Genomic DNA, 25,522 nt, shown 5'->3' on the forward strand with positions numbered 1-25,522 from the left:
TCAAATTATTTTAGACCACAATCTAAAAACTTTTATTTTGACTATTTTAGACCACAATGATTAAAATGACATGGACAGGGGAACCTGATACTAGATCAGCATTCCTACTCAGAGACGCACATCCCCTGGGCTCAAGACATGGACAGAGAAACTCAAGAGAGGGGTTTGTTCTTTCATTTTGACAGTGTATCCCCAAAAGTCACTTTCTAATTGTTGCTAGCTGTTGCCAGTTGTGTATACAACATCCACAATTGCATAAATTACTATTTTTCTTTAAAGAAAATAAAACGTTGTCTATCATATGTGTAGGCTAATGGCAATGGAAACTAGAGAGCGAAAGCATACTTTTATTTTTTTACTGGCATGGTCTAAAATGTATTGATCATTTGCTGGAAAATGCAAGAGAGGAAACTAAGTTGACACCAAACTTTCAATAAATGAATGGGCAAAACATTCCATTCTGCCATAGGTTATGCTCTGCTTCTATATATAGATGATTCCCAACAACTTTGTCTCCGACCTCTGGTCTTCAGATGTCTGACGAACATCACAGAGAATATGATACCTGTTCAACATTTTTATTAATTTTTTTATTTCACCTTTATTTAACCAGGTAGGCAAGTTGAGAACAAGTTCTCATTTACAATTGCGACCTGGCCAAGATAAAGCAAAGCAGTTCGACACATACAACGACAGAGTTACACATGGAGTAAAACAAACATACAGTCAATAATACAGTATAAACAAGTCTATCTATATACGATGTGAGCAAATGAGGTGAGATAAGGGAGGTAAAGGCAAAAAAAGGCCATGGTGGCAAAGTAAATACAATATAGCAAGTAAAACACTGGAATGGTAGATTTGCAATGGAAGAATGTGCAAAGTAGAAATAAAAATAATGGGGTGCAAAGGAGCAAAATTAATAAATAAATTAAATACAGTAGGGAAAGAGGTAGTTGTTTGGGCTAAATTATAGGTGGGCTATGTACAGGTGCAGTAATCTGTGAGCTGCTCTGACAGTTGGTGCTTAAAGCTAGTGAGGGAGATAAGTGTTTCCAGTTTCATTGTTTTTTGTATTTCTTTACAGTCATTGGCAGCAGAGAACTGGAAGGAGAGGCGGCCAAAGAAAGAATTGGTTTTGGGGGTGACTAGAGAGATATACCTGCTGGAGCGTGTGCTACAGGTGGGAGATGCTATGGTGACCAGCGAGCTGAGATAAGGGGGGACTTTACCTAGCAGGGTCTTGTAGATGACATGGAGCCAGTGGGTTTGGCGACGAGTATGAAGCGAGGGCCAGCCAACGAGATCACCAACTATCACCAACACCAACTACCAACTCAGGTCGCAATGGTGGGTAGTATATGGGGCTTTGGTGACAAAACGGATTGCACTGTGATAGACTGCATCCAATTTGTTGAGTAGGGTATTGGAGGCTATTTTGTAAATGACATCGCCAAAGTCGAGGATTGGTAGGATGGTCAGTTTTACAAGGGTATGTTTGGCAGCATGAGTGAAGGATGCTTTGTTGCGAAATAGGAAGCCAATTCTAGATTTAACTTTGGATTGGAGATGTTTGATATGGGTCTGGAAGGAGAGTTTACAGTCTAACCAGACACCTAAGTATTTGTAGTTGTCCACGTATTCTAAGTCAGAGCCGTCCAGAGTAGTGATGTTGGACAGGCGGGCAGGTGCAGGTAGTGATCAGTTGAAGAGCATGCATTTAGTTTTACTTGTATTTAAGAGCAATTGGAGGCCACGGAAGGAGAGTTTTATGGCATTGAAGCTTGCCTGGAGGGTTGTTAACACAGTGTCCAAAGAAGGGCCAGAAGTATACAGAATGGTGTCGTCTGCGTAGAGGTGGATCAGAGACTCACCAGCAGCAAGAGCGACCTCATTGATGTATACAGAGAAGAGAGTCGGTCCAATAATTGAACCCTGTGGCACCCCCATAGAGACTGCCAGAGGTCCGGACAACAGACCCTCCGATTTGACACACTGAACTCTATCAGAGAAGTAGTTGGTGAACCAGGCGAGGCAATCATTTGAGAAACCAAGGCTGTCGAGTCTGCCGATTAGGATGTGGTGATTGACAGAGTCGAAAGCCTTGGCCAGATCAATGAATACGGCTGCACAGTAATGTTTCTTATCGATGGCGGTTAAGATATCGTTTAGGACCTTGAGCGTGGCTGAGGTGCACCCATGACCAGCTCTGAAACCAGATTGCATAGCAGAGAATGTATGGTGAGATTCGAAATGGTCGGTAATCTGTTTGTTGACTTGGCTTTCGAAGACCTTAGAAAGGCATGGTAGGATAGATATAGGTCTGTAGCAGTTTGGGTCAAGAGTGTCCCATCAGTGTAGTATTGTTGTGATAAAACCATATGCACACCACAGATTGATTTGGTTTATGTCCCTCATGCTGTTTGCACCTGAGGTTTGTACCAAGCCTTTGCCTAGACTCGAGAGATGGCTAACGGGCGCTGTTCCTCCTGACGTTGTTGTTCCGAAAAATCGTCCCTGTTTAATACATTAATCATTCTTTCCCAATGATGTGTTTAATTATATATGTGTTTGTATACATAATTGTTATTTCCCTTCCTTAAAGAAAATCACCGAAAGCAGTGTTTCCACTTGTCAGTGATGCCAGATCAGTGATTATTTCAAGACTAAATTAAATATTGTAACAACCCTGGGTTTATAAGCGCGGACATCGACTCTTCCGCACGAGCATGCATTTGCTGCACAGTCGATAGCGCGCCGGACCTCGGGCTAGAAGGTCGATGGTTCGTGTCCTGCTCCCTGCTTGTTTCATTACACTATTGAAGAACACAGCCACATATGATAGTCTGTTTACAAACTTCAATTATCTGGAAGAAGTTTCTTGTTTTTCCCTCGCCAAATTGACTGCTATTTTGAAACATCCATATATATTTAAAAAAAACATTCCATATATTTGTTTTTCTGCTCGCGCTGTCGTTATGCGGAAAGAGTGCCGCTCTCGTTGCTATGCGGCGCCGAGACTGTAGCACTGTTTACCAGGGAGGGAGGCAGTAACAGGGGTGTATTCATTCGTCCGATTTCGTTGAAAAACGGTTGGTTTCTCAAGTAAACGGTAACAACCCTAACGGAAGCAAACGGAACTAAACGTGGAGGGACCTACCTGGAATTGTTGAAATATTAACTCTTGTTTTCGAAGCACAACGTTTTGTAACAGAATCCGACTAATGAATACACTCCTGGTCGCGTTGTATGACGGGAGTGTGGCGCCTAGCATAGGCTTCGTCGTGCGGCTATGTCAACGATTTGATTTGTAATCGAAAATTAAGATACTACACGACTGGCTATCCTATTTCCTTTTTAATGTGACAATTGCTCAATTGATTGCACTTAGTTATACATCAAACCAAGTTGAATAGCGTGGGATTGTTTTTACGTGGTAAGGTGAAGTCGGAGTGGGGGGGACGGGGCAGAGTGGCTAGTCGGGGCGGCGGATGAGTTCGGAGCATTGCCCGTCGTCGCCGCAGCAGAAGGAAAGGGTCAAGCCAGCATTGGACAAACGTGAACAAGGGGAGATAACATCGAAAACCGTGAAGGATCAAGGCGGCATGGTGAGTTTGGGCCCTGTGCTAAATTAGCACTCCCTCCCCCTCGAATCTCCCAAGGGCAGGCCCCCATGAAACTAACGTAATCGTAATGTTGCAACCCAGTTAGTTAGCTAAATTACTGCAATTCACCCGTTGGCTGTATAGACTGGTTCTTCCGCGTGCTACTTCGGTGTTAGTCTGGCCTGTAACTACGCATTAAGACTTAGTTTTGTCGACAGGTGTTCGTTAACTTAACGTTAGCAAGCCAGGTCGACTAATAGTTAACCAACGTAAAATAGCTAACGAGGTTAGCTCGCGTACGTTAGTCAACTAAGTTAACGTTAGCTAGATAGTTTTGTAACGAGTATCCGTATGAATTAATAATTCATGTGAATTTCCGGCAGACTAGACGCTTTTTGGCGTATTGCTGCCTTTCTCAGTTCGGAATGTGCATTCCACATTATGACAAACACAAAAATAAAGGGGAAACTTAATAAATTGCACCATCTTACTCTGCGCCAATACACTATCCCATTCCAATACTTGGCCCTAAAGGATCCTACACCAGTCCGTCGGTCTGGGAGGATGGAACCCCTTCTCTCAACTTCCTGTAGGTCTTCTGCACTAAAAGCTCTCACATATTTTTATCTGCTGCTGCAACTAACATATATCCTGTGATTTTCACTCCATACGTGCAGTGCATCACCATGGCTGTAAACGCAAGAAATACAATAGGGATGCACAATATATCGGTAAGGATATCGGAATCTGCCATCGGCCCAATGTCTAGTTTAACGCAGATGTGCAAAACCGATGTCAAAGCTTAAGTGCATACCTTTAAATGTAGATAAATGACGCCACAAAAAAATACAGTGCTACACGTGCAACACAGCATTCTTAACCTAGCCCACAATGTCTGCTGTGTGGATCTATTTTGACGTTTCAAAGGAAGATAACAAAAAGGCCATATGCAATGTTTGTGCTGCTATTATTTCCAGAGGGGAGAAAGTGAAAACTTTAAATACCACAAACCTGATTACTCATGTATAAGTGCATCACCCCCAGAAGTTCAGCAACTACTTAGAACGAAAGCAGAAAAAAACTAAGCACATACTTCCAACAACTAAAGAAGTGCAAGTCAAACAGTCATTTGAAAGAGTAAAAAAAATCTGGGATTCAACTCCAAGCCGAAATCTATTAACGCCAAGATAATGGAATTCGTTGCCCTTGACAATCAACCATTCTCTGTTCGTGGAGGATGTTGGCTTTTGCTAACTGGTTGAGCACCTCGAGCCCCGGTACACACTACCAAGTTGGTGCTATTTTTCAGATGTTGCCCTACCGGAATTACACAGTATTGGTTAAAACGCACTTCCATGAACTACTTTCTATGGGCATCACTGCTATTAGCTTCACGACTGACATTTGGACCAGCGATGTCAGCTCCATGAGCATGCAGAGTATGACAGCACAGTGGGTCTAAGAGGATTTCGTACTGAGGAAAGCTGTATTGCATGCTCAAGAATGTGCTGGTTCTCATACCGCTGCTGCCATATTTGAGAACATGTTTGAAACATGAACACAATCCTAGCTCCGTTCGAACAACTGGCTCGAGAAATAAGCTCATCAACTGGGTCTGCAGCAGATGTGATACCCTTTGTCATGGCATTGAAAAGCCTGCTCCACAAAACTGCAGAGACAGACCGTGGGGTTAATACTTGCAAAAGTACCCGACTGGAGGCTGTGAGTGAACAAGCGATTCGGAGGCATTCTCTCAGAGCCTCTTTACTGTGTCGCCACCATGCTCGATGATAGGTACAAGGGCCGCTACGATGCAGACAAGAAATAGGGTTTACGTGAAATGTTAGACACAACTGGACAAGATGGAAACGGTCACAGTGACAGTGCGCACCGAGGTAGAGGACCCACGTCAGAAGAGGCCACGGACCAGACAGCTGAAACATCACTGCTTGACATCTATGATGAAATCCTGGTTGAGAATGAAACGACTGAACAACATAACAGCACAGCAAGTAAGTGAAAGAAATATGTTTTGATTATGTTTTACTGGTAATGGGGACATGCGTAAATGCCAACAAAATAACTTTTTGGTCAGTGTGTGTTTCAACTATTTAACTGTACTAGAATGCTTAAAAGGCTGCTAAAATTTTAAATATCTGTTGTCTGTATCAGTTTTTTTGGCAAGGAAAATATGAGATATCGGTATCGCCCAAAATTTCCTGTCGGTGCAACCCTAAAATCCAATCTTACTAGACTGAACAAAAATATATAAAAGCAACATGTTAAGTGCTAGTCCCATGTTTCATGAGCGGAAATAAAATATCCCAGAAATGTTCCATATGCACTAAAAGCTTATTCATCTAAAATGTAGTGCACACTTTTAGTTACATGCCAAGATCAACCATCCACCTGATAGGTATGGCATATCAAGAAGCTTTTTAAACAGCATGATTGTTACACAGGTGCACCTTGTGCTGGGGACAATAAAAGGCCACTCTTTAAATGTGTAGTTTTGTCACACAACACAATGCAATAGATGTTTTGAGGAAGTGTGCAATTGACTGGCTGACTTCAGGAGTGTCCACCAGAGCTGTTGCCAGATAATGAATGTTAATTTCTTTACCATAAGTCGCCTCCAACTTTGTTTTACAGAATGTTGCATTACGTCCAAACGGCCTCACATTTGCAAACCATGTGAAACCACAACAGCCCAGGACCACCACGATCAGCCTCTTCTAGAGGTTGACCAATTATGATTTTTTCCAACACCGAAACCGATTATTGGAGGACCAAAAAAAGCCGATACCGATTTAATGGGCCAATTTAATAAAATATATATATATTTTTTATAATAATGACAATTACAACTATACTGAATAAACACTTATTTTAACGTAATATAATACATCAATAAAAATCAATTTGGCCTCAAATAAATAATGAAACATGTTCAATTTGGTTTAAATAATGCAAAAACAAAGTGTTGGAGAAGAAAGTAAAAGTGCAATATGTGCCATGTAAAAAAAAAAGCTAACTTAAGTTCCTTGCTCAGAACATGAGAACATATGAAAGCTGGTGGTTCCTTTTAACATGAGACTTTAATATTCCAAGGTAAGAGATTTTAGGTTGTAGTTAATATAGTATTTATAGGACTATTTCGCTATACCATTTGTATTTCATATACCTTTGACTATTGGATGTTCTTATAGGCACTTTAGTATTGCCAGTGTAACAGTATAGCTTCCGTCCCTCTCCTCGCTCGTACCAGGAACACATCGACAACAGCCACCCTCGGGGGATTGTTACCCATCGCTCCACAAAAGCCGCGGCCCTTGCAGAGCAAAGGGAACAACTACTCCCAAGTCTCAGAGCGAGTGACGTTTGAAACGCTATTAGCATGCATCCCTCTAACTAGCTAGCCATTTCACATCGGTTACACCAGCTTAATCTCGGGAGTTCATAGGCTTGAAGTCATAAACAGCGCAACGCTTGAAGCACAGGGAAAAGCTGCTGGCAAAACGCACAAAAGTGCTGTTTGAATTAATTCTTACGAGAATGCTGCTGCCTACCACCGCTCAGTCAGACTGCTCTATCAAATCATAGACTTAATTATAACATAATAACACACAGAAATACGAGTCCTTGGTCATTAATATGATCGAATCCGGAAGCTATCATTTTGAAAAAACAAAACGTTTATTTCAGTGAAATACGGAACCGTTCGGTATTTTATGTAATGGGTGGCATCACTAAGTCTACATATTGCTGTTACATTGCACAACCTTCAATGTTATGTCATAATTGTGTAAAATTCTGGCAAATTAGTTGGTATGGTATGGGCAGGCAGAAGCTACAGACAACAAACACAATTGCATTTTACCAATGGCAATTTCAATGCACAGAGATACTGTGAAGAGATCCAACAACGACGAGACGGCCTACAGGGAGGAGGTGAGGGCCCCGGAGTGTGGTGTCAGGAAAATAACCTCACACTCAACGTCAACAAAACTAAGGAGATGATTGTGGATTTCAGGAAACAGCAGAGGGAACACCCTATCCACATCGATGGAACAGTAGTGGAGAGGGTAGTAAGTTTTAAGTTCCTCGGCGTACACATCACAGACAAACTGAATTGGTCCACTCACACAGACAGCATTGTGAAGAAGGCGCAGCAGCGCCTCTTCAACCTCAGGAGGCTGAAGAAATTTGGCTTGTCACCAAAAGCACTCACAAACTTCTACAGATGCACAATCGAGAGCATCCTGTCGGGCTGTATCACCGTCTGGTATGGCAACTGCTCCGCCCACAACCGTAAGGCTCTCCAGAGGGTAGTGAGGTCTGCACAACGCATCACCGGGGGCAAACTACCTGCCCTCCAGGACACCTACACCACCCGATGTCACAGGAAGGCCATAAAGATCATCAAGGACAACAACCACCCGAGCCACTGCCTGTTCACCCCGCTATCATCCAGAAGGCGAGGTCAGTACAGGTGCATCAAAGCTGGGACCGAGAGACTGAAAAACAGCTTCTATCTCAAGGCCATCAGACTGTTAAACAGCCACCACTAACATTGAGTGGCTGCTGCCAACACACTGACTCAACTCCAGCCACTTTAATAATGGGAATTGATGTAAAATATATCACTAGCCACTTTAAACAATGCTAGTTAATATAATGTTTACATACCCTATATTATTCATCTCATATGTCTACGTATATACTGTACTCTATCATCTACTGCATCTTTATGTAATACATGTATCACTAGCCACTTTAAACTATGCCACTTTGTTTACATACTCATCTCATATGTATATACTGTACTCGATACCATCTACTGCATCTTGCCTATGCCGCTCTGTACCATCACTCATTCATATATCTTTATGTACATATTCTTTTCCCTTTACACTTGTGTGTATAAGGTAGTAGTTTTGGAATTGTTAGTTAGATTACTCGTTGGTTATTACTGCATTGTCGGAACTAGAAGCACAAGCATTTCGCTACACTCGCATTAACATCTGCTAACCATGTGTATGTGACAAATAAAATTTGATATGAGATCCTGAAGCCGATTGTCGTGCCATTAATCCGTTGCCATCACTCCATGTTTTAGCGCGCTAATGTCGCAAGGATCTGTACACAATTCCTGGAAGCTAAAAATATTCCAGTTCTTCCATGGCCTGCATACTCAAGACATCTCACCCATTGAGCATGTTTGGGATGCTCTGGATCGACATGTACAGCAGTATGTTCCAGTTCCTGCCAATATCCAGCAACTTTGCACAGCCATTGAAGAGTGGAACAACATTCCACAACCAATAGCCTGATCAACTCTATCCGAAGGAGATGTTACACTGCATGAGGCAAATGGTGGTCACACCAGACACTAGGCTTGTCACGATACCAACATTTTACAAATGATACGATACCAGGCCAAGTATTACAATACCGATTAATATTGCAATACCATGGTGGAAATATAGTGGCCTAGCATCCTGTTCGCCCCGTTCCCCTGGATGCTTGTTCGCGTTTTCTAAATATTCTCCAAAGACCTGTCACTGAAATGGACTTTTACTCAATACAACACATTTAACGCTCCACTGTTCAGTGTATAATAGAATACTGCATAGAATGACTGACTGATTTCTCATATTTGCCAAGACCGAGCCTACCTGTTATTTGACTGGAGGAATGGAAGTAATGTACATCAGTAGAGGCTCATAATAATCAAACTAGGGATGTTAACGGTTAACCGTTAATCTGTTAGCCACCGAAAATACATTTGACCGGTCATGCTTATCGGTCCATAGGTTAATTTGCATAGTTTTGTTGAATGAAAATGCCACGTGTCTGTTTTTATTTAGTTGTCATGAATTTTATTTATCAAACGCACACAGCATACAGAGCCTAGTTTGAGGTGCGGAGTAGTCTACCACCTGTCAGACAGCGCAAGAGTAGCTCCTCAAAAAGCCTGTAGGCTACTGGAGTGAAACCTGCTTTTGTACGCCCAGTCATTGCACAACAAATAATTCTAAATGCAATCGCATGTTAACTTTGGTGGCCAGAATTAATAAGGAGCTATTTTTATTTTTCATAGAACTGTTTTTTCTGCCAATTGGATTTGGGAGAATGTTTGAAAATCACATTTTATTAGCTGCTTCATTACAGGAATTACATGTTCTATTATAGCCTTTTGAGAGGAAGAGGCGACGTGAGAGGTTTCTCTCGCCAAAATAAGTCCAATGCGTTTCTATGGGCTTATTTTGGTCCTAAGCTTGTTAGGGCAGAAACATAAGCATATGCGGATCTCAAAGTATTTTCTGTTGGTCACGTCATTTTACTGTTAGTATTGTTTTTTTTAATGTTTTGCTGACCGGTTGATTGGCATCAGTTAGTCGGCAGTAAAACGGACTAACAATTTGTCTCCCTACATCAAACACATAAAAATAGTTGGATAACGTTCCACATATTCCGCTCCAGCCATTACCGTGAGCCCGTCCTCCCCAATTAAGGTGCCACCTGTGATATACATGAATGTCATTGTGTCAGTAACACGGAACAAAAACCGGCTGCGCACAGAATTTATGTTGTCCCCCTACACCAAACGTGATCACGACACACAGGTTAAAATATCAAAACAAACTCTGAACCAATGACATTAATTTGGGGACAGGTCGGAAAGCATTAAACATGTATGGCAATTTAGCTAGATGTCCTATTTAGCTAGCTTGCTGTTGCTAGCTAATTTTTCCTGGGATATAAACATTGAGTTATTTTACCTGAAATGCACAAGGTCCTCTACTCCGACAATTCATCCACACACAAAACGGTCAACCGAATCGTTTCTAGTCATCTCTCCTCCTTCCAGGCTTTTCATCTTTTAACTTATATGGTGATTGGCATCTACACTTTCATAGTATTACCACGACAACCGGCAAAACAATTAGTCTTTCAATCACCCACGTGGGTACCTAGTTCTATAAACCAATGAGGAGATGGGAGAGGCAGGACTTGCAGCGCGATCTGCATCAGAAATAGGAATGACTTCTATTTTAGCCCATGGCAACGCAGACGCTCGTTGGCACGCAATAATTGAATAACATGGATTTCTAAATGTATTTTGCAACGCTCGCGCACGCAACGTGTCTGGTCTTCATGTAAAGGGTAAACGCTGCATAAAACCGTTACACACACACACCTCCCAACTTCTTAAAAGGTTAAGCACCCAAAAATAATGAATAGATTTTTAAAAATATAGTTTAGGCTTACATTAGGCTTATATGAATCCTACCATTCTGAATCTCCTGAGTAGCAGACACTTTCCTGTGCCAATCAAATTTGCCTAAACCTACTGTCAAAATAACCAGGTTGTTGGCTAGAACCCCGGGATTAATTTAAAACGGCTTGCAACATGGTTTGTGAAATTATATAAAATGCGTGCGAATCTCGATAGAAAGGCATCTCTTGAAAATATAGGATAAACAAACGTTTAGGCTAGAAACATTTGTTTTCTTTGCTGTAAAGCTGTAGAGGTCTGTAATTTTTATCAAAGGTACACTTCAACTGTGAGAGACGGAATCTAAAACAAAAATCCAGAAAATCACATTGTATGATTTTTAAGTAATTAATATGCATTTTATTGCATGACATACAGTGGGGCAAAAAAGTATTTAGTCAGCCACCAATTGTGCAAGTTCTCCCACTTAAAAAGATGAGGCCTGTAATTTATCATAGGTACACTTCAACTATGACGGACAAAATGAGAAAAAGAAATCCAGAAAATCACATTGTAGGATTTTTAATGAATTTATTTGCAAATTATGGTGTAAAATAAGTATTTGGTCACCTACAAACAAGCAAGATTTCTGTCTCTCACAGACCTGTAAATTCTTCTTTAAGAGGCTCCTCTGTCCTCCACTCGTTACCTGTATTAATGGCACCTGTTTGAACTTATCAGTATAAAAGACCTGTCCACAACCTCAAACAATCACACTCCAAACTCCACTATGGCCAAGACCAAAGAACTGTCAAAGGACACCAGAAACAAAATTGTAGACCTGCACACCAGGCTGGGAAGACTGAATCTGCAATATGTAAGCAGCTTGGTTTGAAGAAATCAACTGTGGGAGCAATTATTAGGAAATGGAAGACATACAAGACCACTGATAATCTCCCTCGATCTGGGGCTCCATGCAAGATCTCACCCCGTGGGGTCAAAATGATCACAAGAACGGTGAGCAAAAAATCCCAGAACCACACGGGGGGACCTAGTGAATGACCTGCAGAGAGCTGGGACCAAAGTAACAAAGCCTACCATCAGTAACACACTAAATCCTGCAATGTGATTTTCTGGATTTTTTTCTCTCATTTTGTCTGTCATAGTTGAAGTGTACCTATGAAGAAAATTACAGGCCTCATCTTTTTAAGTGGGAGAACATGCACAATTTGGTGGCTGACTAAATACTTTTTTTGCCCCACGGTAACAAGTATTTGTTATTGACCAAATACTTATTTTCCACCATAATTTGCAAATAAATTCATTAAAAATCCTACAATGTGATTTTCTGATGTTCTGTTTTCCCTCAATCTGATGTTGGAATACCTGAATTCCCACCCAAATCCCTGAACTAGTAAAATATTTTCTGTGCAATAATTCAGTCATATCTGATTAATTTTAAAGTTACGTTTGCAGTATCTTCATCCATTTCCCATTTGTTGCATTTATTACAATTGTTTTGAAACCGTAACAATTTTGATGACTGTTGCATGTGTGTAATGGAGGTGATTCAGTGAACTGCACTCGTGATGAGTAACCTTGGCTGAGACCTAAAGACTTGTTTTGTCTCCCTGAACTAACAATCTTGCAGGAGATCCAGGTTCAAAACCCCAGTTGGTCACAGTAGTACAGTGACTAAGGCGATCAAATGGGGGTGTAGTCTGACCAGTTGGTTCAGTGAACCACATTCCTGTAACCTTACCTGAGACCTTCAGACTTGTTGGCTCTCCAAGCTAATGCTTAGGCTTCAGTTCAGCGGGCTAAGAACTGTGGCTCACAGATGGTGGCCCTGACTCAGATCAGGGGTGTGGTCATTAGTCAGATACTGCAACAAAAACGAGTTACATTTTTATTGGACAAATTCAGTTAGGTCCCCCGTTTGGTTCAGTTTGGTTCCTAGAGTACTGTTATCCTAGAGTACTGTTATCCTAGAGTACCTAGAGTACTGTTAACTGTTATCATTGCAAAACGTTTTGCAACAGAATCCGACTAATAAATACACCCCAGATTCGTTCAACCCTTCTTTCCCTCGTGTTTTGATAAACGATACTATTTATGTCCGAGGTAAAGTGGGACCTTTTGTTTTCCTGACCTCCACCAAAGCTGTCAAAAATGTTCTTATTTTATTTCCACATGATCGGAAATGATTTCTATTTTATGTTCTTCGGTTTACAAGTGTGCAGCGTATACATGATGCTGGAGCGGCCTGTATGCCTGTCGCCATGTGCTCTCTTTTGTCGTACTATCCGCAGAGGGAAGGCTTCAGTACCGGAAGAGTTGAACGATGGTTTTGACTGACGCGACGCTTCGACCAATTGCGAGAATGTCTTTGGCGTATTGTCGGTGGGGGAAAATGTGTGAATGAGAGGCGATGCACAAAAGTGTGTCTGTACATGTGACGACTTGGGAGAGGCGGAGTCTAATGGAGTACGATAACCAATGAGCAATCCGTTGAGGCCTCATGAGAGCGCCTTCCCTGTAGCATGCTGTCCTCTTGTGAATTGTACGGTGTTATCGAGTTCCATCCATTTTACATTTATCTTAAAAGTGACCAGAATCGTGAATTAGCTGGCTACATCCATTGAATCGGGTAGCTAGCGAGTCAGTACCACATTGGGAGGAAGACAATGTTGTTATTTGTTGAGGTATGTTTGGTCTGTACTATTAGCTATACATTCTAGTCTAAAGTTCGGTTTATGGAAGAAATTTTATGGCGCTTTAGGAAGCCACGGGGACCGTTGCATGCGTGTCAATAGCGCTGTAATAATGACGTTAATCAAACGTTGCAATCGGGGAATATGCTTTCGTTCATTGGTGAGCATGCAAAGGGGAAAAAAAACTTTACATGTACAGCTACAGCTCAATTTATTAATGTTTTTACAATCTAGAGCTAAAGGGCAAGAACGTGTGTAGTTCTGGGACGTGATATAACGCCTCCTTAAATTTACATATCCGTCACCGATATGTTAATGAATTACGATGTTTTTTTCTTAGCCTAGTTACAACACGTGTGTACCATGTAAATGAACAAACATAGTTGTCAGTTTAACTATTCATATTGTATCTAACTAGGTGGGGAGTTTAGACAGATATGTTTAGATGCCCAGGTCTCCAGTCAGTGTAGTGACCACTGAGTAGTTGATGCTACCTAATCTGATTAGTCGTTACAAAGGCTTGACTATTTTAAACATCAAGTAGTTGCATATGACGGGTTGAAGCTCCAGTATGTACAATTTATCACAGTGTATTTGATATGGGCTGTCTTGTGCTTTGCATTGGTGTCTGACTTTCAATTCAAGGTGAAAGGTGTAATTTGAATCTCAGCAAATTTGAACTGGTCTAGAATTAAACATCAGCATGCATTCATGGCTGATTCATTGAGGTGTTTTCATTTCAAACATGGCTGTTAATAATGATGAAAATCTGATGGAGGGCATTGAACATTTAGCCTGTTAAGCAGCGTTCATAACATATCACTCTCCAAATGGACTTGATCAGCGTAGGGTTGATTGATGTTAATGGTATATGATAATGTATTTGACAGCATTGGATGTTTTGAAAATGCAGCAATATTGGAATATGAATCCATGATCTATAAATAAGCATTTGACAGAAACCTACAGGAGCTTAAAGGTGTTTCTGTATTTTGTCACACAGGTCACCACAAAGGGAGCAGGGCTAAACCCCAATGCCAAAGTCTGGCAGGAGATCCCTGTGCCCCAGAGCCAAGTCCCAGAGGATGCCACGGAGGGCACCCACTGGCTAGAGACTACCCCCACTTCTGCTGATGTCACTGAGGGTAAATGCCAATCCCAATGCACCACTGGAGTTTTTATATACCTACATTCACACACAGGCCTAACTAGATCTTCATCACAGACCTAGATAAGATATTTGCTTTGTGTTTTAAATGGAATTTATGCATATTTTCTTCAAAATTCTACGTGTTAAGCATGTGGTTTAGGGCACTTGATTAGCGGAGTTGAGTGCACCGTTGCCTTCTTAGAAGGACCGTTAATCCAGGCCTGAGATCATCCTAACCCTGATCTGTGGATGGACCGAAAATAAATCACTGTTATTAGTCTGTGGAATACATAGCCTCCCTGGTTCAACCTTGACAGTGTCTCTTTCCCTGTCAGACTCTTATCTACCACATGACTCTACCATCTTCCTCCCAGGTTATTCAGAGGTTCCCCCAACTGAGGATAAGGGGTACGGCACGGAGTACTCAGACCCCTCGGACAGTAGTGCCCGTTTACCCACAGAGGGTGTACTGAACGGCATGGATCCCCCTGAGCTGGGGTACCCCCTCTATGACTCTGTGACTGAGTCAGCAGGTCAGTAGCAGTCCTCAGGTCAGCTCCCTCTGGGTCAGAAGCTTTTGACATGGCATGCTCTGATCTGGTGTTGGAGGGAATTGGCTACATGTACTGTTTTTAATTTATTTTACATTTTTGGGGGATCAAACTGGGGCTTGGGTGGTGGGCGTGGCCTTCCTGTTGGCAGCAGTGGCACATTTTTGCGGTTTCAAAGCTAATTTCCTGCAATTCTATACATTTTGCCATGGTTTATGCTATCTGAGTGACTCAAACATAATAACAGAATCAATGGGGGCCCCATGACAAAATACTCCTGATTACATAATTTCTTAAATGTTAGATTCTCTCTGGCTGTATAGCTTTTATTTTGGGGATTGTTAGTTGTCAAAGATTATCTCATGTGAAAAAAATATATAGGTCCATTTATCTTTTCATAGTTGATCTGGTTTTAAACTTTACACACAGTTTTTCCATACACACAAAAAAATACACACACAAGTATGTGGACACCCCTTCCAATTAGTGGGTTTGGCTATTTCAGTCACACCCGTTGCTGACAGGTGTGTAAAATCAAGCACACAGCCATGCAATCTACATATGCAAACATTGGCAGTAGAATGGCCTTACTGAAGCACTGTGACTTTCAACGTGCCACCATCATAGTTAGTTTGTCAAATTTCTGCCCAGCTAGAGCTGCCCCGGTCAACTGTAAGTGCTGCTATTGTGGAGTAGAAGCATCTAGGAGCAACAACGGCTCAGTCGCGAAGTGGTATGCAACACAAGCTCACAGAACTGGCCCGCGTAAAAATCGTATGTCCTCGGATGCAACACTCACTACCGAGTTCCAAACTGCGCCTGTAAGAAACACCAGCACAATAACTGTCGGGAAATGTGTTAACGTGGCCGAGTAGCCGCACACAAGCCGAAGATCACCATGCGCAATTCCAATCGGCTGGAGTGGTGTAAAGCTTACTGCCATTGGACTCTGGAGCAGTGGAAACACGTTCTCTGGAGTGATTAATCACGCTTCACTATTTGGCCAAACGAGGTCCATACAGAAATGGTTTGTCGATCTGTGTGGAAGAACTTGACTGCCACACAGAGCCCTGACCTCAACCTCACCGAACACCTTTGGGATGAATTGGAATGCCGACTGCGAGCCAGTCCTAATCGTCCACCATCAGTGCCCGACTTCACTAATGCTCTTGTGGCTGAATGGAAGCCAGTCCCCGCAGAAATGTTCCAACATCTAGTGGAAAGCCTTCCCAGAAGAGTGGAGGCTGTTATAGCAGCAGGGGAAACCACCTCCGTATTAATGCCCATGGTTTTGAAATGAATGTTCGACGAGCAGGTGTTCACATACTGTTGGTCAAGTAGTGTGTGTGTGAGAGCAACATTTTATTTTGTACGTAGGCGGTCTGAAAAAACACTTAGGCGGCCCACCCAAGACTTTTCTATGCAGAAAAAACCCTGAATGGATGTTGTACTGTTTATTACCGTACACACACACTACCGTTCAAAAGTTTGGGGTCACTTAGAAATGTCCTTGTTTTTGAAAGAAAAGCAATTATTTATTTTTCTCCATTAAAATAACAGTGTAGACATTGTTAATGTTGTAAATTACTATTGTAGCTTGATAACGGCAGAGTTTTTAAAAGGTATATTTGCATAGGTGTACAGAGGCCCATTATCAGCAACCATCACTCCTGTTCCAATGGCACATTGTGTTAGTTCATTAAAGTGTTAGCTCATCCAAGTTTATCATTCTAAAAGGCTAATTGATCATTAGAAAATCCTTTTGCAATTATGTTAGCACAGCTGAAAACTGATTTTAAAGAAACAATAAAACTGGCCACCTTTTAGACTAGTTGAGTATCTGGAGCATCAGCATTTGTGAGTTCGATTACAGGCTCAGAATGGCCAGAAACAAATAACTTTCTAGTGAAACTCGTCAGTCTATTCTTGTTCTGAGAAATGAAAGCTAGTCCATGCGAGAAATGGCCAAGAAACGGAATATCTCGTACAACGCTGTGAACTACTCCCTTCACAGAACAGCGCAAATAGTCTCTAACCAGAATAGAAAGAGGATTGGGAGGCCCCGGTGCACAACTGAGCAAGAGGACAAGTGCATTAGTGTCTAGTTTGAGAAACAGACGCTTCACCAGTCCTCAACTGGCAGCTTCATTAAATAGTACCCGCAGAACACCAGTCTCAACGTCCACAGTGAAGAGGCGACTCTGGGATGTTTTTTTGCTTCTTTAATCAGAACAACAGTTTTCAGCTGTGCTAACATAATTGCAAAAGTGTTTTCTAATGATCAATTAGCCTTTTACAATAATAAACTTGAATTTGCCAACACAGTGCCATTGGAACAGAGGAGTGATGTTTGCTGATAATGGGCCTACGTAGATATTGGATTAAAAATCTGCCATTTCCAGCTACAATAGTCATTTACAACATTAACAATGTCTATACTGTATTTCTGATCAATTTTATGTTATTTTAATGGACAAACAATTTTATTTTCTTTCAAAAACAAGGACATTTCTAAGTGACTCAACTTTTGAATGTGTGTCCTGCTACCAGTCACTTTTCAGCACTGTTTACATGTATATTTGCTTTCACACCTATGCTGACATTCTTGCACTGACACACTCACCACTTAGCTGCTGCCAAACTGTTTACCATTATTATTTATCCTGCTACCAGTTACTTTTTCCTAATTCCTGCCTACATGTACATATCTACCTCAAATACTCAGTATCGCTGCACATTGTGAATTTGCTACTGGTAATGACCCTGTATTTAGCTTCCTCTCTTTAATTGTATCATTAGTTTAATGTTGAATAGTGCAGTGTTGGGAAGTGAAGCATTTCACTGTACATGTGACAAATAAAACAAAGTTAAACTACATTTTCTCAGTTTTGCCTTTCGTGAAGTATCGTCATTTAGTGTTGCCTGAATTAATTGAATATTGATTACCAATGGTATCGATCAGATGTATGGCTTTGGTAACAGTTGTTATGCACAAGGAATAAAACTTGTAGCTTTGCAGCCTATACCCAAACATGAATTGTGATATGAAATTGTGTGTGTGCAGTGGAGGAACAGCAGCCACTCTCTGAAGAGAGCCTGAGAGAGTCTCTGAAGAAACAGCTGGAGTTTTGCTTCTCAAGGTAAGTAGTGAACTGCTATTGAAGAGCCTGTTTTTAAATGGTTGTTATAACTTGTTTTTTTTAAACCTTTTTTTTAAAAACCTTAACTGACTCTAGGCAAGTCAGTTAAGAACAAATTCTTATTTACAATGACTGCCTTTGTTCAGGGGCAGAATGACAGAATTTTACCTTGTCAGCTCGGGGATTCGATCTAGCAACCTTTCGGTTACTGGCCCAATGTTCGAACCACTAGGCTATCTGCAGTCGGAATTGCAATGTCTCTTACTGACCTAAGCAATTCTAGATGTTGTGTGATGGTTTATGTAATGAATCAAGCAGACCTTGGATTTGAACAAAAGCTGTACTCCCAGGGATGATCAGTATCGCGCTTTGAAGGACCCAGGAGCACTGTGACTGGAGGATTGTCCTCTTCATCTCTCTATAAATCGCTTCACCCTTTAACTTCCCTACTCCCTCTACACCGCTTCCAACTCTCCCTCTTTCCTCTCCATCAGTACAGTGTGACTGACCTAATTTTTATTTATTTATTTATTTCACCTTTATTTAACCAGGTAGGCAAGTTGAGAACAAGTTCTCATTTACAATTGCGACCTGGCCAAGATAAAGCAAAGCAGTTTGACAGATACAACGACACAGAGTTACACATGGAGTAAAACAAACATACAGTCAATAATACAGTATAAACAAGTCTATATACGATGTGAGCAAATGAGGTGAGAAGGGAGGTAAAGGCAAAAAAAGGCCATGGTGGCAAAGTAAATACAATATAGCAAATAAAACACTGGAATGGTAGATTTGCAATGGAAGAATGTGCAAAGTAGAAATAAAAATAATGGGGTGCAAAGGAGCAAAAAAAATAAATAAATTAAATACAGTAGGGAAAGAGGTAGTTGTTTGGGCTAAATTATAGGTGGGCTATGTACAGGTGCAGTAATCTGTGAGCTGCTCTGACAGTTGGTGCTTAAAGCTAGTGAGGGAGATAAGTGTTTCCAGTTTCAGAGATTTTTGTAGTTCGTTCCAGTCATTGGCAGCAGAGAACTGGAAGAAGAGGCGGCCAAAGAAAGAATTGGTTTTGGGGGTGACTAGAGAGAGATACCTGCTGGAGCGTGTGCTACAGGTGGGAGATGCTATGGTGACCAGCGAGCTGAGATAAGGGGGGACTTTACCTAGCAGGGTCTTGTAGATGACATGGAGCCAGTGGGTTTGGCGACGAGTATGAAGCGAGGGTCAGCCAACGAGAGTGTACAGGTCGCAATGGTAATGATTGAGGTCTGAGGGGAACAAGGAAAAGAAACATGGGAACATGAATGTATACCACCTCTTTTTAGTCTCATGTTCCCAAATTGGAAATGTTTCTTTTTTCACGTTGCATAAAAGTAGAATCGGACCTTAAAAATTGTATGTCATACACTATAGTTGGAGAAAACATGGGTAAGTAATCCTGTTTAAGAAGTTGCTAAATGTATAATTCCGTTTAGAGAAAAAGGCTTTTTGCTTTGTTATTATGGGGTGTTGTGTGTAGGTTGAGGGGAAAAAAACAATTTAATCCAACGTAACAAAGTGGAAAACGTTAAGGGGTCTGAATACTTTCCGAATGCACTGCATGACGAAGATTAGCATCATGCATGGTTTAGCACATCGGCAATCAACATTAACGGCAGAAATCACCTTGCCAGTTCAGCTAGCAAGCTGGCTATAATGTTACCTGTTTGCAACTGGGAGGCTAGCTAGCTAACAATAGCTTGCAATGAATACAACCTTTTGATACAGTTGAGCCAATATCATATGCACATGTAGCTAGCTTGACATTTTAACTGTAGACGCTTGTGTATGGATTATGATGATTCACGGCAGACTAAAACATTTTCAAAATAATCCCGCCCACTCTGCTTCAACCAGACTGCTTTTGCCACAGAAGACGGCACTGTGTCGACACCAGCAGCTGTATTCAACACTGTTATTGAAAGCTGTAGCTACAACTACACTGCATGTTGTCCATGATGAAAATATTGGTGAATTTAATGATCTATGGCTCGTTCAAATATCCGTGGTAGCAGGGCCTGCCATTTGACAGAAGCCTTGAGTGACAGAACAGACTCATGAATGTCCCAGTCCCCCCATTATCTCAACCAATCATGGCTATGCAAGATTCTGGATTTTCTCCATGACTAAACAGCTTTCTGATTCACGTTTTTATATTTACAGTTTACAGGGTGTTTTTATTCAGGCACATGAAAGTTCACATGTTCAAAAAAATAAATGCATTTAGATGGGGATAAAAGTTTCACTTTAAAATGCCTCTCCTGTGGAGTAGTAAAATGTGTCTTATGCCCAGCTTCAAGAATCAGAGCACAAATGTATCTTAGCTCCCCATAGCATGTAACAAACATGGCTTGTTGGTTTCTCATGCCCTCTTCTGTCTTCAGAGAGAATCTGTCCAAGGATCTGTACCTGATGTCCCAGATGGATAGTGATCACTTTGTCCCCATCTGGACCATCGCCAGCATTGAGGGCATCAAGGTCCTCACTACCGACATGGACCTCATCCTGGAGGTACTACGAGGTATGAACAAAAACCCACCTCACCTTTGACCCTATAGGAGTGGGGAGAACTGTGGAAATAGCCTCCCTGGACAGGCTTATACTGTAGCCTGCTACATGACTGGTCAGAAACAAGCTCAGGTTGCAGGATTTCTACCCAAGCTAAAAATCACTTAGCACAAGTTGTAGCCTCATACCAGATGTTGTGTTGACACATGGCTGGGAACGAGATTAGTGGTGGCTAGAACTGCATTGTTAGCTTAATTAGTAATAGTATCGAGGAGGATTGTGGTAGTCAAACATAAAACAATATACTTAGTCCCTACAAAATGACAAATTACTTATTCCACATTTTTGTTACAGCCTGAATTCCAAATGGATTAAATATATTTCTCACCCATCTACCCAATATCCTATAATGACAAATTTTTTCAAATCTATTAAAAATTGAATGTAATTTACATAGGTGTTCACACCCCTCAGTCAACACATGTTAGAATCACCTTTGGCAGTGATTACAGCTGTGAGTCTTTCTGCGTAAGTCTCGACTGGACTGTACAACTGGATTGTACAATATTTGCCCATTCTTTGAAAAATTCTTCAAGCTCTGTCAAGTTGGTTGTTGATCATTGCTAGACAGCCATTTTCAAATCTTGCCATTGATTTTCAAGGCAATTTAAGTCAGAAACTGTAACTAGGCCACATAGGAACATTCGTTGTTGTCTTGGTAAGCAACTACAGTGTATATTTGGCCTTATGTTTTGGGTTATTGTCCTGCTAGAAGGTTAATTTGTCTCCCAGTGTCTGTTAGAAAGCAGACTGAACCAGGTTTTTCGCTAGGATTTTACCCGTGCCCAGTTTTTTTATTTCCCCCCCCCCCCCAAAAAACAACTCCCTAGTCCTTGCCGGTGAAAAGCATACGCCACCACCATGCTTGAAAATATGGTACTCAGTGATGTGTTGGATTTGCCCCAAGCATAACGCTTTGTATTCAGGACAAAGTTAATTTCTATGGATTTTTTTTGCAGTTTTACTTTAGTTCCTTATTGCAGACAGGATACATGTTTTGTAATATTTGTATTCTGCACAGGCTTCCTCCTTTTCGCTCTGTCATTTAGGTTAGTATTGTGGAGTAACTAGAATGTTGTTGATCCATCCTATTCATCATTGCCCTCTTGGTGAAATCCTTGAACGGTTTCCCCCTTCTCCGGTAACTGAGTTAGGAAGGACGCCTGTATCATTGTAGTGGCTGGCTGTATTGATACGCCATCCAAAGCATAATTAATAACTTCACCATGCTCAAAGGGATATTCAATGTCTGCATTTTCTTTTTCTTCTCCCACCTACCAATAGGTGCCCTTTTGTGGCATTTGAAAACCTCCCTGGTGTTTTGGTTGAATTTGTGCTTGAAATTCACTACTAAACTGAGGGACCTTGCACATCATTGTATGTGAGGTACAGAGGTGTGTGTGTAGGCCAGTGACACAATCTAAATTTAATCCATTTTAAATTCGGGCTGTAACACAACAAAATGTGGGAAAAGTCAAGGGGTGTGGATACTTTCTGAAGGCACTGTCATAGTAGTAATTAATGGGAGCAGCATTAAGTAGGTGAGAAACATGATCCATGTTAAAGTTGAGTGAGGGTTTTCAAGCACTTTGGGGTAGGTATGCCATGAACCTGGCTTTGGGAGCAAACTCACTCAAATGAGAGCAAATAATCCTCACTGAGTCATTATTTGAAAAGGCACTAGTAAATTTGATATATTTTTGTTTGTGGTTTCAGCCTCGCCCATGGTGCAAGTTGACGAGATGGGGGAAAAGGTTCGGCCCAATCGCAAGCGCTGCATCATCATTCTGAGGGAGGTGCCAGAGACCACACCTGTAGAGGTAACAACATTTTAGAATGAGCTTTATTGTGTTTGAACGTTTTTTCCGGTTTACCTTCTATGTAGCCCACTGCCCTAGCACTACACAGCTGATTCAAATAACCAAGTAATCATCAAGCTTTGATTATTTGAATATGCTGTGTAGTACTTGGGCAAAAAACTAAAAATGTACCCCTTGGGGTCACTAGGACCGAGTTTGGGAAACGCTGGTGTAGCCATTTGCTCATTTACATGTGAAGAATATCATTTATTTTGTTGCAGAACCTTTCTTCGAGTTCTAACACCCTCATCTTCTCTCTATTTCCTCAGGAAGTGGAGGCCCTCTTTAAGAATGAAAACTGTCCCAAGGTGATGAGTGTTGAATTTGCGGCCAACAACAACTGGTACATCACATTCCAGTCGGACACTGATGCACAGCAGGTAGCGTTGCACTTTCCACACTCTGTAGTCAGTCAGTGAAAATGTCTTTATTCAAAGTTCACTGCATGCGTGTTGAATTTGCACATGTTTTTTTGCTATTTGTCTTCTGATATTGTATAAATGTAATTTCCTATTTGTTAGTTCAATCAAACCAACACAGTTCTGTTGATTGATCTATACTGAACAAAAATATAAATGCCACGTCAAGTGTTGGTCCCAGACATTTTCTTTACGCACAAAAAGCTTATTCGTCTCAAATTTGTTTACATCCCTGTTAGTAAGTATTTCTCTTTGCCAAGATAATCCATCCACCTGACGGATGTGGCTAATCAAGAAACTGATTAAACAGCATGGTCATTACACAGGTGTACCTTATGCTGGTGACAGTAAAAGGCCACTCTAAAATGTGCAGTTTTTGTCTCACAACACAATGCCACAGATGTCTCATGTTTTGAGGGAGTGTGGAATTGACATGCTGACTGCAGGAATATCCTGTGCTCTTGCCAGAGAATTGAATGTTCATTTCTCTACCATAAGCTGCCTCCAACGTCGTTTTAGAGAATTTGGCAGTACGTTCAACTGGCCTTGCAACTGCAGACCACGTGTAGCCACACCAGCCCAGGACTTCCACATCCGGTTTCTTCACCTGTAGGATCATCTGAGACAGGTCACCCGGACAGCTGATGAAACTGTGTAGTATTTCTGTCTGTAATAAAACTCATTTTGATTGGCTGGGCCTGGCTCCCCAGTGGGTGGGCCTATGCCCTCCAGTTCCATGCATGACTGCGCCCCTGCCCAGTCATGGGAAATTTGTAGTTTAGGGCCTAATTTATTTATTTCAATTGACTGATTTTCCTTATGAACTGTAACTCAGTAAAATCTTTGAAATTGTTCCATGTTTATTTTTGTTCAGTATAGTTTACCAGCCTAGTGAAAAGCTGTGTTTACACAGGTAGCCCATTCTGATATTTTTTCACCAACTAGATCAGCTCTGGAAAAAGATCTGATTTGATTGGTCAAAGACAAATGAACTGGCAGGCCCCTGGTTCGTTTGTACTTGGAGGCTCTTTTCTGTTTGTGGGGTTGATGCTGCTGCTATGTCTGCAAGTTGTATATAAAATAAAAGCTATTTAGACATGTAATCATATCTCCTACATGTGAAAAGGTATTGTCCAGCTCTCTCACAGTACTTTGTTTTTCCTCTTCTTCCTCAGGCCCACAGATATCTAAGGGAAGAAGTGAAAACGTTTCAGGGAAAACCCATCATGGTGAGTACATGTACTGTTCCTTTCTCATGTGAGACATGCTGCTTTTCTATTAAGTGATTTCAGTGCCAACAGAAAATGTATTTGAATTCAATATTTTTGAAGTTGTTGAATATTTTTGCATTTGTAATGCACAAATTGAGTTCCTAAGTTAAACTTGTATTTCATGATTTGAAACTGAATTGAATGAATATTGCATTCAGTTTTAAAATTAAATGTAAATGTCCTTGAATATTTTAATTCAATATTTATATATTTCGTTTCAATATGGTTAATATTGCATTCATTGTCTGTGTATAAAGTTTACAAACTAATTTCAAGTTGACCAAGTTTCATATTCAGTTTTGCTATTTGGCATGATTCATTCATTTTCTTCCAATGAATTTGCCTCTAGCGTTTGGGTTATAAGCCTTTATCACCCCATTCCTGAAAGCTACGACTTTCTGGAACATAGTCATTCTGTTCCCCTCTATGGACACATTAAAAGGGAATGTGACAAAAACAGCAATTTGGCCCCCATTACAATTTAGTTGAGTAGCCCTGTCATAGACCTTCTTAACCTCTCTAGGCTAGATGGGACGCTACCGTCCAACCTGACCAACATCCAGTGAAAGTGCAGGGCGCCAAATTCAAACTACAGAATTGTAAATATTTAACATTCTTGAAAATACACATGCAATATGTCAAATTTAAAGCTTGATGACTTGTTAATCCAGCCACGGTGTCTGATTTCAAAAAGTATTTACGGCGAAAGCAAACCATGCAATTTTCTGAGGACAGTGTCCCATCAAACAAACACAGACAATCATACACTGCTCAAAAAAATAAAGGGAACACTTACATTGTGTTGTTTAACTCCAAGTCAATCACACTTCTGTGAAATCAAACTGTCCACTTAGGAAGCAACACTGATTGACAATAAATGTCACATGCTGTTGTGCAAATGGAATAGACAACAGGTGGAAATTATAGGCATTTAGCAAGACACCCCCAATAAAGGAGTGGTTCTGCAGGTGGTGACCAGAC

At 41.1% G+C, this 25,522-nt stretch overlaps 1 protein-coding gene across 6 annotated transcripts in view; it reads left to right on the forward strand.

The window, feature by feature from the left end:
* The first annotated feature begins 2,801 nt into the window (after nt 1-2,801).
* Nucleotides 2,802-25,522, forward strand: part of LOC110528171 (la-related protein 4) — a 34,528-nt gene continuing 11,807 nt past the window's right edge. For 2 of the 6 annotated variants that reach the window (XM_090241367.1, XM_090241369.1), the window contains exons 1-8: nt 2,802-5,617; nt 14,545-14,686; nt 15,066-15,224; nt 18,307-18,382; nt 20,809-20,945; nt 22,709-22,812; nt 23,121-23,231; nt 24,446-24,499. In XM_090241367.1, the coding sequence (XP_090097493.1) occupies nt 5,468-5,617; nt 14,545-14,686; nt 15,066-15,224; nt 18,307-18,382; nt 20,809-20,945; nt 22,709-22,812; nt 23,121-23,231; nt 24,446-24,499 (933 nt within the window). In that variant the 5' untranslated portion in view covers nt 2,802-5,467. Of the gene's footprint in view, nt 5,618-13,301; nt 13,533-14,544; nt 14,687-15,065; nt 15,225-18,306; nt 18,383-20,808; nt 20,946-22,708; nt 22,813-23,120; nt 23,232-24,445; nt 24,500-25,522 lie in introns of those variants that run through there. The other 4 variants (XM_036983712.2, XM_036983713.2, XM_036983714.2 and 1 more) reach the window with 2 other exon arrangements.

This window comes from Oncorhynchus mykiss, chromosome 7 (genome assembly GCF_057628025.1).
Source record: "Oncorhynchus mykiss isolate SJ-2025 chromosome 7, ASM5762802v1, whole genome shotgun sequence".
Taxonomy (NCBI): Eukaryota; Metazoa; Chordata; class Actinopteri; order Salmoniformes; family Salmonidae; genus Oncorhynchus; species Oncorhynchus mykiss.